Source organism: Mustela lutreola, chromosome 7 (assembly GCF_030435805.1).
Source record: "Mustela lutreola isolate mMusLut2 chromosome 7, mMusLut2.pri, whole genome shotgun sequence".
Taxonomy (NCBI): Eukaryota; Metazoa; Chordata; class Mammalia; order Carnivora; family Mustelidae; genus Mustela; species Mustela lutreola.
The window spans coordinates 153,310,038-153,325,136 of record NC_081296.1 but is presented as its reverse complement, the minus strand read 5'-3'; the positions used below and the strand labels follow the sequence as shown (position 1 = coordinate 153,325,136).

The window sequence follows — 15,099 nt, the reverse complement described above, 5'->3', positions numbered from 1 at the left end:
ACTCCTCAAAAAACATCTAAAATTCTAGGTATACACTCACATCTCTTAATGGGGTCACCTGAAATCTACGCCTAAAGATTTCTGAGCGTGTGAAAATGGTAGCATACAGAGGTTAAGCCTGTGCTCTGGAAAATCATATAATAAAAAATCTTATTTTCCATAAAGCTGTCGATATCACGAAAGCAAATGCAATAACACCTGCTCTGTTGACTGCCCTCTCTGTTCATATAGACCCCAAGATGAATATATACCCAGAGGCCATGCAAATAGGGCCTTTGCTCTGCTGATTAAAGCAGCCAAACCCTAACCCTGCAGCTGGGAGAGGAGCCCCAGCCCCCATACTTCCAGGTGTTCCCATTCACTAATCAGGACAGGATAAGGAAAACTCACCATGGAGCTTGTGCTTGGCTGGGTTTTCCTTGTTGCTCTTTTAAAAGGTAATTTTCAGAGAATAAGAGACCTTGAGTGTAATACTGGATACAAGTGAGAGAAACCATGGCTGTGTGATAGTTTTCTGACCATGATGTCTTGTGTCTGCAGGTGTCCAGTGTGAGGTGCAGCTGGTGGAATCTGGGGGAGACCTGGTGAAACCTGGGGGGTCCCTGAGACTTTCCTGTGCAGCCTCTGGATTCACCTTCAGTAGCTACTGGATGAGTTGGGTCCGCCAGGCTCCAGGGAAGGGGCTGCAGTGGGTCACAAGTATTAGCAATACTGGTAGTAACACATACTATGCAGACTCTGTGAAGGGCCGATTCACCATCTCCAGAGACAACGGCAAGAACACGCTGTATCTGCAGATGAACAGCCTGAGAGCTGAGGACATGGCTGTGTATTATTGTGCAATGGACACAGTGAGAGGACATCAGTGTGAGCCCAGACACAAACCTCTCTGTAGGAGGGGATCTGGACCTCCAGGGGAGCACACCACTCACCAGTTCTGTCTTTAGGCCCCAAGAACAGGTGCAGCTGGAGGATATGAGCAAGTTTCCTGTCAGGGTCTTTGACCTCCATGCCTGCAAGCTTTTTCCCCAAGGGAGCCTCTCTGGACACATGATTCTGTGCTTCCTCTTCAGTCTCTGACTTGGAGATTTGGGACAACAACTATAATAACATGCACAAAGGACTGTGTCACTTACACTGGCTTGTTCTGTCCCAAAATACCAAAGAATTATAAATATCTCCATGATATTTATATCATGACACTCACATGAGTGTCATCTAAAACTTACAGGAATCCCAGCTACACTCTCTGTTAATCAGAGGACCACCCAGCTCAAACCCAGCTAAAGCTTGTTAGAAGCAGTGTAAAGTTCATGCTGGATGTGAGCCTACAGAGGCATCAATAATCCAAAGCAAGAGGGGGGCCTGGGTGGCTCAGTGAGTTAAGCCGCTGCCTTCGGCTCAGGTCATGATCTCAGGGTCCTGGGATTGAGCCCCACATCGGGCTCTCTGCTCAGCAGGGAGCGTGATTCCTCCTCTCTCTCTGCCTACCTCTCTGTCTGCTTGTGATCTCTCTCTGTCAAATAAATAAGTAAAATCTTCTTTAAAAATCCAAAGCAAGAGAATTAAGAGCCATGGTACTGTCTCTATTTTGAACAATACTCACAGTATCAATGCTAATCACAGTGTGGGAAAGAGGAGGAAACCAGAACTAGAATTTTGTGTGCATACAGAGTCTGAAGATTACACACACACACACACACGAATATAAAATATTTTTAAATTTTATTTTATATTTCCAGTGTTCCAAGATTCATTGTTTATGCACCACACCCAGTGCTCCAAGCAATCCGTGCCCTCCATAATACCCACCACCAGGCTCCTCCAACCTCCCACCCCCCGCCCCTTCAAAACCCTCAGATTGTTCTTCAGCCTTTCATGGTTCGTCTCCCCTGCGTCTCCCCCAACTCCCTTCTCCTCGCTTTCACCCACTGTCCTCCGTGTTATTCTTTATGCTTCATAAGTAAGTGAAGTTATATGATAATTGACTCTCTCTGCTTGACTTATTTCAATCAGCATAATCTCCTCCAGTCCCATCCATGTTGCTACAAAAGTTGGGTATTCGTCCTTTCTGAGGGAGGCATAATACTCCATAGTGTATATGGACCACATCTTCCTTATCCATTCGTCCGTTGAAGGGCATCTTGGTTCTTTCCACAGTTTGTTGACTGTGGCCATTGCTGCTATAAACACTGGGGTACAGAGGGCCCTTCTTTTAACGACATCTCTATCTTTGGTGTAACTAATCAGTAGTGCTATTGGAGGTTCATATGGTAGCTCTATTTTTAATTTCTTAAGGAAATTCCACACTGTTTTCCAAAGAGGCTGCACCAACTTGCATTCCCACCAAAAGTGTAAGAGGGTACCCCTTTCCCTACAATCTCTCCAACATTGTTGTTTCTTGCCTTGTCACTTATTTTTTTTTATTTTATTTTTTCAGTGTTCTGAGAATCATTGTTTATACCTTGTCATTTCTGCCATTCTAACTGGTAAAAGGTGGTATCTCAGGATGGTTTTGATATGAATTTCCCTGATGGCTAATGAGAATGAACACTTTCTCATGTACTAGTTGACTATTTGTATGTCTCCTATGGAGAAGTGTCTGTTCACGGCTTCTTCGATTTTTTTTTTAATTTTTTAAATTTATTTTCAGTGTAACAGTATTCATTGTTTTTGCACCACACCCAGTGCTCCATGCAATCCGTGCCCTCTATAATACCCACCACCTGGTACCCCGACCTCCCACCCCCTGCCCCTTCAAAACCCTCAGATTGTTTTTCAGAGTCCATAGTCTCTCATGGTTCACCTCCCCTTCCAATTTCCCTCAACTCCCTTCTCCTCTCTTAACTCCCCTTGTCCTCCATGCTATTTGTTATGCTCCACAAATAAGTGAAACCATATGATAATTGACTCTCTCTGCTTGACTGATTTCACTCAGCATAATCTCTTCCAGTCCCGTCCATGTTGCTACAAAAGTTGGGTATTCATCCTTTCTGATGGAGGCATAATATTCCATAGCGTATATGGACGCTTCTGCCCATTTTTTGACATGATTATCTCTTTTCAGGTGTTGAGTTTGAGATGTTCTGTATAGGTCTTGGATATCATCACTTTGTAGTATCATTTGCAAATATCTTCTCCCATCCCATGCTTTCCCTCCTTGTTTTGTTGATTGTTTCCTTTGTTATACAGAAGGATTTTATCTCGATGAAGTCCCAAAAGATCATTTTGCTTTTGTTTCCTTTGCCTTTGGAGACATGTCTTGAAAGAAGTTGCTGTGGCCAATGTCAAAGAGGATACTGCCTATGTTTTACTCTAGGATTCTGATAGATTCCTGTATCACATTGACGTTTTTCATCCATTTTGAGTTTATATTTGTATGGTGTAAGCAAATGGTCGAGTTTCATTCTTCTGTATATAACTGTCCAATTTTCCCAGCACCATTTATTGAAGAGACCCTCTCTTTTCCATTGGATATTTTTTCCTACTTTGTCAAATACCTGACTGTAGACTTGAGGATACATATCTGGGCTCTCTACTCTGTTCCACTGGTCTAAGTGTCAGTTTTTGTGCCAGTACCATGCTGTCTTAGTGATTGAAGCTCTGTAATATAGCTAGAAATCAGGCAATGTGATGCCCCCAACTTTGTTTCCCCTTTTCAACATTTCCTTCTTGATTTGGGATCTTTTCTGATTCCAGGCAAATTACAGGATTGTTTGTTCTAGCACATCAAAAAATGACTATGGTATTTAGATCATTATTGAAATTATAGGTTCTTCTTGGCAACATAGATATATTAACCATATTTATTTATTCTTCGAAACCATGAGCATGATATGTTTTTCCATCTTTTTTATGTTTACTATAATACTTTTTTCATAAATTATTTATTTTCAGAAAAACAGTATTAATTATTTTTTCCTTTTTTTAAATTTTTTCAATTTATTTATTTTCAGAAAAACAGTATTCATTATTTTTTCACCACACCCAGTGCTCCATGCAATCGTGCCCTCTATAATACCCACAATCCGGCACCCCAACCTCCCACCCCCCCCACCACTTCAAACCCCTCAGATTGCTTTCGGAGTCTATAGTCTCTCATGGTTCACCTCCCCTTCCGATTACTCCCAACTCCATTCTCCTCTCTAACACCCCCTGTCCTCCATGCTATTTGTTATGCTCCACAAATAAGTGAAACCATATGATAATTGACTCTCTCTGCTTGACTTAATTTCACTCAGCATAATCTCTTCCAGTCCCGTCCATGATGCTACAAAAGTTGGGTATTTGTCCATTCTGATGGAGGCATAATACTCCATAGCGTTTATGGACGAAGTGCCTTCTTTTTTATTTAGAAAATGTTTATTTGCCAGATTTTTTTGAATTTTATTTTTTATAAACATATAATGTGTTTTTATCCCCAGGGGTACAGGTCTGTGAATTGCCAGGTTTACACACTTCACAGCACTCACCATAGCACATACCCTCCCCAATGTCCATAATCCCACACCTTTCTCCCAAACCCCCTCCCCCCAGCAACCCTCAGTTTGTTTTTGTGAGATTAAGAGTCGCTTATGGTTTTTCACCCTCCCAATCCCATCTTGTTTCATTCATTCTTCTCTTACCCCCTTAAACCCCCATGTTGCATCTCCAATTCCTCATATCAGGGAGATCATATGATAGTTGTCTTTCTTTGCTTGACTTATTTCGCTAAGCATGATACGCTCTAGTTACATCCACATCGTCACAAATGGCAAGATTTCATTTCTTTTGATGGCTGCATAGTATTCCGTTGTGTATATATACCATTTCTTCTTTATCTATTCATCTGTTGATGGACATCTAGGTTCTTTCCATAGTTTGGCTATTGTGGACATTGCTGCTATAAACATTCAGGTGAACATGCCCCTTCAGATCACTACGTTTGCATCTATAGGGTAAACACCCAGTAGTGCAATTGCTGGATCATAGGGTAGTTCTGTTTTCAACATTTTGAGGAACCTCTAAGCTGTATTCCAGAGTGGTTGCACTAGCTTGCATTCCCACCAACAGTGTAGGAGGGTTCCCCTTTCTCCGCATCCTCGCCAGCATCTGTCATTTCCTGACTTATTAATTTTAGGCATTCTGACTGGTGTGAGATGGTATCTCATTGTGGTTTTGATTTGTATTTCCCTGATGCTGAGTGATATGGAGCACTTTTTCATGTTTCAGTTGGCCATCTGGATGTCTTCTTTGAAGAAATGTCTGTTCATGTCTTCTGCCCATTTCTTGATTGGATTATTTGTTCTTTGGGTGTTGAGTTTGATAAGTTCTTTATAGATTTTGGCCACTAACCCTTTATCTGATATGTCGTTTGCAAATATCTTCTACCATTCTGTCAGTTGTCTTTTGGTTTTATTAACTGTTTTCTTTGCTGTGCGAAAGCTTTTGATCTTGATGAAATCCCAATAGTTCATTTGTGTCCTTCCTTCCCTTGCCTTTGGTGATGCTCCTATGAAAATGTTGCTGAGATGAGGTCGAAGAGGTTGCTGCCTGTGTTCTCCTCCAGGATTTTGATGGATTCCTTTCTCACATGAGGTCCTTCATCCATTTTGTGTCTATTTTTGTGTGTGGTATAAGGAAATGGTCCAATTTCATTTTTCTGCATGTGGCTATCCAATTTTCCCAACACCATTTATTGAAGAGGCTGTCTTATTTCCATTGGACATTCTTTCCTGCTTTGTCAAAGATTAGTTGACCATCGAGTTGAGGGTCTATTTCTGAGCTCTCTATTCTGTTCCATTGATCTATGTGTCTGTTTTTGTGCCAGTACCATGCTGTCTTGATGATGACAGCTTTGTAATAGAGCTTGAAGTCCGGAATTGTGATGCCACCAACGTTGGCTTTCTCTTTCAATATTCCTTTGGCTATTCGAGGTCTTTTCTGGTTCCATATAAATCTAAGTGTTATTTGTTCCATTTATTTGAAACAAATGGATGGTATATTGATAGGAATTGCATTAAATGTGTAGATTGCTTTAGGTAGCATAGACATTTTCACAATATTTGTTCTTCCAATCCAGGAGCATGAAACATTTTTCCGTTTCTTTGTGTCTTCCTCAATTTCTTTCATGTGTACTTTATAGTTTTCTGAGGATAGATTCTTAGCCTCTTTGGTTAGGTTTATTCCTAGGTATCTTATAGTTTTGTGTGCAATTGTCAATGGGATTGACTCCTTGATTTCTCTTTCTTCTGTCTTGTTGTTGGTGTAGAGAAATGCAAATGATTTCTGTGCATTGATTTTTTATCCTGACAATTTACTGAATTCCTGTACAAGTTCTAGGAGCTTTGGAGTGGAGTCTTTTGGGTTTTCCACATAGAGTATCATATCATCTGCGAAGAGTGATAGTTTGACTTCTTTGCCAATTTGAATGCTTTTAATTTCCTTTCATTGTCTGATTGCTGAGGCTAGGACTTCTAGTACTATGTTGAATAGCAGTGGTGGTAATGGACATCCCTGCCGTGTTCCTGACCTTAGTGGAAAATATTTCAGTTTTTCTCCATTGAGAATGATATTTGCGGTGGGTTTTTCATAGATGGCTTGGATAATTTGAGGTATGTGCCCTCTATCCCTACACTTTGAAGAGTTTTGATCAGGAAGGGATGCTGTACTTTGTCAAATAATTTTTCAGTATCTATTGAGAGTATCATATGGGTCTTGCTTTTTCTTTTATTAATGTGTTGTATCACAATGATTGATTTGTGTATGTTGAATGAACCTTGCAGCCCTAGAATAAATCCCACTTGGTCGTGGTGAATAAGCCTTTTTATGTACTGTTGGATCTTATTGGCTAGTATTTTGGTAAGAATTTTCGCATCTGTGTTCATCAAGGATATTGGTCTGTAGTTCTCTTTTTTGATGGGATCCTTGTCTGGTTTTGGGATCAAGGTGATGCTGGCCTCATAAAATGAGTTTGGAAGTTTCCTTCCATTTCTATTTTTGGTACAGTTTCAGGAGAATAGGAATTAGTTCTTCTTTAAATGTTTGGTAGAATTCTCCCGGGAAGCCTTCTGGCCCTGGGCTTTTGTTTGTTTGGAGATTTTTGATGACTGTTTCAATCTCCTTACTGGTTATGGGTCTTTTCAGGTTTTCTATTTCTTCCTGGTTCAGTTGTGGTAGTTTATATGTCTTTAGGAATGCATCCATTTTTTCCAGATTGTCAAATTTGTTGGAGTAGAGTTGCTCATAGTATGTTCTTATAATAGTCTGTATTTCTTTGCTGTTAGTTGTGATCTCTACTCTTTCATTCATGATTTCATTTATTTGGGTACTTTCTCTTTTCTTTTTGATAAGTCTGGCCAGGGGTTTATCAATCTGATTAATTCTTTCAAATAACCAGCTCCTAGTTTTGTTGATTTGTTCTATTTGTTTTTTTGTTTGTTTCTATTTCATTGATTTCTCCTCTGATCTTTATGATTTCTCTTCTCCTGCTGGGTTTAGGGTTTCTTTCTTGTTCTTTCTCCAGCTCCCTTAGGTGTAGGGTTAGGTTGTGTACTTGGGACACAAGTACACAACTTGTGTACTTGAGAAAGGCTTGTACCACTATATATTTTCCTCTCAGGAGTGCCTTTGCTGTGTCTCACAGATTTTGAACCGTTGTGTTTTCATTATGATTTTTTTCCATGATTTTTTTCAATTCTTCTTTAATTTCCTGGTTGACCCATTCACTCTTTAGAAGGATGCTGTTTAGTTTCCATGTATTTGGGTTCTTTCCAAATTTCCTCTTGTGAGTGAGTTCTAGCTTCAAAACATTGTGGTCTGAAATTATGCAGGGAATGATCCCAATATTTTGATACCAGTAGAGACCTGATTTGGAACGCAGGATGTGATCTATTCTGCAGATATTCCATGTGCACTGGAGAAGAATGTGTATTCTGTTGCTTTGGGATGAAATGTTCTGAATATATCTGTGATGTGCATCTTGTCCAGTGTGACATTTAAGGCCTTTATTTCCTTGTTGATCTTTTGCTTGGATGATCTGTCCATTTCAGTGAGTGGAGTGTTAAAGTCCCCTACTATTATTGTTGATGTGTTTATTTGATTTTTTTTATAATTGGTTTATGTAGTTGGCTGCTCCCACATTAGGGGCATATATATTCAAAATTGTTAGATCTTCTTGTTGGACAGACCCTTTGAGTATGATACATTGTCCTTCCTCATCTCTTTTTACAGTCTTTGGCTTAAAATCTAACTGATCTGGACCACATCTTCCTTATCCATTCATCCGTTGAAGGGCATCTTGGTTCTTTCAACAGTTGTCCATATACACTATGGCGTATTATGCCTCCATCAGAAAGGAGGAATACCCAGCTTTTGTAGCAACATGGACAGGACTGGAAGAGATCATGCTGAGTAAAATAAGTCAAGCAGAGAGAGTCAATTATCATATGGTTTCACTTATTTGTGGAGCATAACAAATAGCATGGAGGACATGGGGAGATAGAGAAGAGAAAGGAGTTGGGGGAAATTGGAAGGGAAGGTGAACCATGAGAGACTATGGACTCTGAAAAACAATCTGAGGGGTTTGAAGTGGCGGGGGGGTGGGAGGTCGGGGTACCAGGTGGTGGGTATTATAGAGGGCACAGATTGCATGGAGCACTGGGTGTGGTGAAAAAATAATGATACTGTTATGCTGAAAATAAATTTAAAAATTTTTATATAAAAAAATCTAACTGATCTGCTTTCTTCTGATGCCCATTAGCATGGTAATTTGTTTTCCATTCCCTCACTTTAAATCTGGATGTGTCTTTGGGTCTGAAATGAGATTCTTGTAGGCAACATATAGATGGGTTTTGTTTTTTGTTTTTTAAGATTTTATTTATTTATTTGACAAACAGAGATCACAAGTAGGCAAAGAGGCAGGCAGAGAGAGAGAGAGGAGGAAGCAGGCTCCCTGCTGAGCAGAGAGCCTGATGCGGGGCTCGATCCCAGGACCCTGAGACCATGACCCAAGCCAAAAGCATACACTTTAACCCACTGAGCCTCCCAGGTGTCCCTGGGTTTTGTTTTTTTATCCATTCTGATACCCTGTGTCTTTTTTAAAATTTATTTTTAATTTATTTTTAGCATAACAGTATTCATTATTTTTGCACCACACCCAGGGCTCCATGCAATCCATGCCCTCTATAATACCTACCATCTGGTACCCCGACCTCCCACCCCCCGCCCCTTCAAAACCCTCAGATTGTTTTTCAGAGTCCATAGTCTCTCATGGTTCACCTCCCCTTCCAAATTTCCCCCAACTCCCTTCTCCTCTCTAACTCCCCATGACCTCCATGCTCCACAAATAAGTGAAACCATATGATAATTGACTCTCTCTGCTTGACTTATTTCAATCAGCATAATCTCTTCCAGTCCTGTCCATGTTGCTACAAAAGTTGGGTATTAGTCCTTTCTGATGGAGGCATAATACTCCATAGTGTATATGGACCACATCTTCCTTATCCATTCGTCCGTTGAAGGGCATCTTGGTTCTTTCCACAGTTTGGCGACCATGGCCATTGCTGCTATAAACATTGGGGTACAGATGGCCCTTCTTTTCACGACATCTGTATCTTTGTGGTAAATACCCAGGAGTGAAGTTGTAGGGTCATAAGGAAGTTCAATTTTTAATACCCTGTGTCTTTTGATTGGGGGCATTTAGCCAATTAACATTCAGGGTAACTATTGAGAGATATGAATGTAGTGCCATTGTATTGCCTATAAGGTGACTGTTACTGTATATTGTCTCTGTTCCTTTCTGATCTACTATTTTTAGGCTCTCTCTTTGCTCAGAGGACCCCTTTCAATATTTCCTGTAGAGCTGGTTTGGTGCTTGCAAGTTCTTTCAGTTTTTGTTTGTCCCAGAAGCTTTTTATCTCTCCTTCTATTTTCAATGATCGCCTCGCTGGATATAGTATTCTTGGCTGCATGTTTTTCTCATTTAGTGCTCTGAATATACCATGCCAGTTCTTTCTGGCCTGCCAGGTGTCTGTGGATAAGTCCTCGCCAATCTAATATTTTTACCATTGTATGTTACAGACTTCTTTTCCCAGACTGCTTTCAGGATTTTCCCTTTGTTACTAAGACTTGTAAATTTTACTATTAGGTAATGGGGTGTGGACCTATTCTTGTTGATTTTGAGGGGGGTTCTCCTCACCTCCTGGATTCTGATGCTTGTTCCCTTTGCCATATTAGGGACATTCACTCCAATAATTCCCTCCAATATACCTTCTGATCCCCTCTCTCTTTCTTCTTCTTCTTCTGGAATCCTAATTATTCTAATGTTGTTTCATTTTATGGTGTCACTTATCTCTCGAATTCTCCCCTCGTGGTCCAGTAGCTGTTTGTTCCTCTTTTGCTCAGCTTCTTTATTCCCTGTCATTTGGTCTTCTATATCATTAATTCTTTCTTCTGCCTCATTGATCCTAGCAGTGAGAGCCTCCATTTTTTATTGAACCTCATTAATAGCTTTTTTTTTTTTATTTCAACTTGGTTAGATTTTAGTTCTTTTATTTCTCCAGAAAGAGCTTTTATATGTCCCGAGAGGATTTCTCTAATATCTTCTATGCCTTTTTCAAGGCCGGCTAGAACCTTGAGAATTATCATTCTGAACTCTGGATCTGACATATTACCAATGTCTGTATTGATTAGGTCCCTAGCCTTCAGTACTGCCTCTTGTTCTTTTTTTTGTGGTGAATTTTTCCGCCTTGTCATTTTGTCCAGATAAGAATATAAGCCAAGCAGAGAGAGTCAATTATCATATGGTTTCACTTGTTTGTGGAGCATAACAAATATCATGGAGGACAAGGGGTGTTAGAGAGGAGAAGGGAGTTGGGGGAAATTGGAAGGGGAGGTGAATCATGAGAGACTATGGACTCTGAAAAACAATCTGGGTGGTTTGAAGTGGCAGGGGGTGGGAGGTTGGGGGAACCAGGTGGTGGGTATTATAGAGGGCACGGATTGCATGGAGCACTGGGTGTGGTGAAAAAATAATGAATACTGTTTTTCTGAAAATAAATTAATTAATTTTAAAAAAAATAGTATATGAAGGAGCAAGTAATATACTAAAAGGGTGCCAAAGACCCCAGGAAAATATGCTTTAACCAAATCAGAAGAGACCCCAAATCGTTGGGGTGGGGAGAAAGGGGATGAAAAGAGGTTCAGAAAAAACAAGAAACAATTAAAAAAAACAAATAAAGAAAAAAATATTTAAAAAGAAATATATATATTTATATATAATATATAAATATATATATATTTTTATATAAATATAAAAAACCAAATCAGAAGAGACCCCAAATCGTTGGGGTGGGGAGAAAGGGGATGAAAAGAGGTTCAGAAAAAACAAGAAACAATTAAAAAAAACAAATAAAGAAAAAAATATTTTAAAAGAAATATATATATTTATAAATAACATATAAATATATATATTTTTATATAAATATATAAATATATATATTTATATATATATATATATATATATATATTAGATAAACTAGTTTAAAAACGTTAAAAAAGAAAAGGGTAAAAGGTGAAAAAAATTTAGTAGAAGAAGAAAAAAATTGAGAAAGAAAAAAAGAAGAAAAGAAAAAGCCCACCAAATTAAATTAAGTGCAAGACTAAAGAATCATGGGGAGAAAGCCATGAGTTCCGTGCTTTGCTTTCTCCTCCTCTGGAATTCTGCTGCTCTCCTTGGTATTGAACCTGCACTCCTTGGTCAGTGAACTTGGTCCTGGCTGGATTTCTTGTTGATCTTCTGGGGGAGGGGCCTGTTGTAGTGATTCTCAAGTGTCTTTGTCCCAGGCGGAATTGCACCGCCCTTACCAGGGTCTGGGCTGAGTAATCCGCTCAGGTTTGCTTTCTGGAGCTTTTGTTCCCTGAGCGCTTTCTGTAGAGTTCTGGAGGACTGTAATGAAAATAGTGGCCTCCCAGTCTCCAGCCCAGGAAGCCCAGAGCTCGGGGCCTCACTCCTCATTGCGCCCTCAGAGAATAGCACCCAATAACTTCCGTCTCCCTGGCCTCCGGCTGCGCTCTGAGCTCATGGGGCCTGTGACCAGTTCAAAGTAAACCCAAGCTGAGAGCTCACTCCTTGGCTCTGTCTCTGTAGTCGGCTTCCCCGTTCTAATACCTGAAAGCTCTGCAACACTCAGACACTCCGATCCTTCTGTGACCCTGCAGGACCTGGGGCCACGCTGACCCCACGTGGGCTTCACCCCAGTTTAGCTTCTGGAGTGATGTCCCTCAGTGGAACAGACTTTTAAAAGTCCTGATTTTGTGCTCCATTGCTCTGCTGCTTGCTGGGAGCTGGCCCCTCCCCCCGTGGTCTATCTTCCCATCACTTTGGATTCACGTCGCCAGTCCTACCTTTCAGAAAGTGGTTGACTCTCTGCTTCTAGAATTGCTGTTCTTCTTCTCTTCGATCTCCCGTTGGATTTGTAGGTGTCTACAATGTTTGGATAAGCTATCTCACTGATGTCCTGCTACCTGATGTAGCCTCAGCCTGCTACTTCGCTGCCATCTTGACTCCTCCCCCTTAGAGACCCATCTTGCAAGAAGTTGCTGCAGTTGAGGATCTAAGAGATTACTGCCTTTGTTCTCCTCTCAGATTTTGATGCAATCCTTTTCTTAATGGGTCTCTGAACTAACTTGGTAACACACCCTAGTATCCAGCCAAAGTTGTCATTGACCATATCCACATCACAGACACCTGTTACCCCCACATGCCCGTTGTTTTGTTCCTGGGGATGATAACCCCATAACAACCAACACACACCCACATAAATATAAACACTCCTGTTTATTGCCTCCCTCTGAGCAGTCATGTCAGCTGCTCTCTATCCAGGACCACACACACCCTGGAGCCAGAGTGGACACTCACCTCTGTCTGTGCAGATTACAGGCCCAGAGAACACCTTGTGAGTTTGAGACTCCCATGGAAGAGGATGCTGGGGCATCTCTTCCCTCTGCATTCCCCAGGCTGGTCAGCCCAATCTACCAGGCCCTAAGACAGGTTCCAGATGTGTCTTCATAACTGGATCTGCCAACTTCTCATGATCTTCAATCCCTCTATCAGGCAGGTAGTGTATTTATTATTTAATTCATATTAACAACCTACAAGGGAGTCAGGGGACAAGATCCTGCATCCACAGCTCTGTTCATGAATACAAGAGAAGAGCCTTCACAGAGCACTGATATAAATCACTGAGTGCACTGTTGAGGACACAGGTTATAAAGGGGGTGACCCGCCCCTGTCACACAGGTGTGAAGAGTCATTGCAGGACTAGAGAAGGCGTTACTTGTGTAAATGTGTCACTGAGAGGTGAGGGTTCAACAAGGAAGTTCCCGGGGAGGTGACACTGATTGGAGCGATGACAAAATCTGACAGCTCTGCCATCCTATTATGTCCTGTACACGTGAACATACCTGGTAGTGAAGGTGATTCAGGGAAGTTAAATCCACTCATGATGAGTGGAGCAGCTCCGAATTAACCAAATACAGTGGAGTGACCCAGCTTTGACAAATGTCCACATGATTTGTATATGGAGCTGCTGTCACCAAACTTGCACATCCAGTACTTGAACCACAAGAAAAGAGAGGGGCTGGTGGAACAGAGAGGTTCCCTAACAGTACGGAGCCCCTGGAATTATGGTGGGGTTTCATGAAGGTCTACCATGCACAGGGCACTTGGTATTATATTGTTATGTTTTATGCTTCCTGTAGATAATCACACCCTCTCTTTGTGAGGCCTATGCTGTGGAGCATGTGACTCTCCTCCTGGCTCCACTGGAAAACAGGCTGCTTGGGTAGCAGCAATGAAACGCTGTAGCCACACAAGAGTTCAGATTCCTCCAGAAATCTCCTGTTTCTGTTCCTGGATCAACACTGTGATCGCCTTGAGCTCCCTCATGTAGAAGCTACTTCCACTCTCTAGTACACTCCTCTGCTTTACTCTGGTGACAGTCTTTAGTGTGATGGAAGGCATCAGACTACAAGGACTCGACTTGATGACGTAGCCTTAGCTTCAAGTGTTCCCAAGTAACTGGGTCGGGGGAGGCCAGCACATGTCACTGTCCCTCCTCCACCAGTGGACCAAGTCCATGCATTCTTGCCAGTATCTGGGTACACAGTCACTCTGTTCTTCCCAGTTGTCTCCTCCCACAGCTCCAGTGGTCCCTGGGTGTCCTCAGCTTCCTGTTTCCCTACATTTCCCTAAAGACTAAGTCTTTCATTCCATGTGAAAATTGTGTGTGGTCCTCAACAGAACTGAGACTGTGACATCTCTTCCTCTCCCAGATCCTCTGGGGCTGCTTCTGAGGGCTTCCTCTACAGATAAGTTCTTTATTTCTGTGGTGGACACAGGATGCGTGGATCTCCATGCATTCCTGCTCTGAGTCATCTTCCTCCCATCCTGCCAGGACCGGGGTGTGGGGAGGATTTTTATGATTTGTCACCATTCTGAAGGATAGGAATGCATGAGGACAGGATTGATTTAATGATATGGTCCTGGAGAACCTCACACTATAACATCTTTAGCTCACATGATGACAAGATATCCATTAAATATTCTATGTAAACCTTGTGATAGTTTATTTGTCATCAGGGATCTGCATTCACAATATGCCAAAATGCTGGTACTTAACCCCTGTGACTACTTGTCACTCCTGAGAGTTTAAGTTTATTGTTTGTCTCATGACCACAATTAGAACATAAATTGACACAAATTTGTTGATTTAAAGTTTGTTCTGTTTATTTCTTTAGCTCTTGCAACTCCAATCTGAGTAGTGAGTTTATTGAAATATAGAAACACTACATCAAAACTAATGATGTACTGTACGGTAACTAAAATTAATAGATAAATAAATAAAAACATACACATGTACATACATAAAAGTAAAATACAGAATCATGGGAACAATTCCAAGCCCAATCAGCAGCTTAAAAGTGGCCATATTGTGCTCTATGCCATCTTTGGAAAGCTGCCCATCATTTAAAAATTATAATAAATATGGGCGTATTGTCAAGTATTTGTCTCAGCAATAGAAGCCATAAAAATAAAGGTACATTTCATACAATTACAAA

The 15,099-nt window shown here is 41.0% G+C and overlaps 1 gene segment (V, D, J or C); it reads left to right on the top strand.

The window, feature by feature from the left end:
- Positions 1–301: 301 nt before the first annotated feature.
- LOC131837280 (immunoglobulin heavy variable 3-23-like) lies at positions 302–947 on the top strand. The segment is given in 2 exon segments: positions 302–437; positions 541–947. Coding segments are annotated over 2 exon segments (453 nt in total).
- The last annotated feature ends 14,152 nt before the right edge of the window (positions 948–15,099 follow it).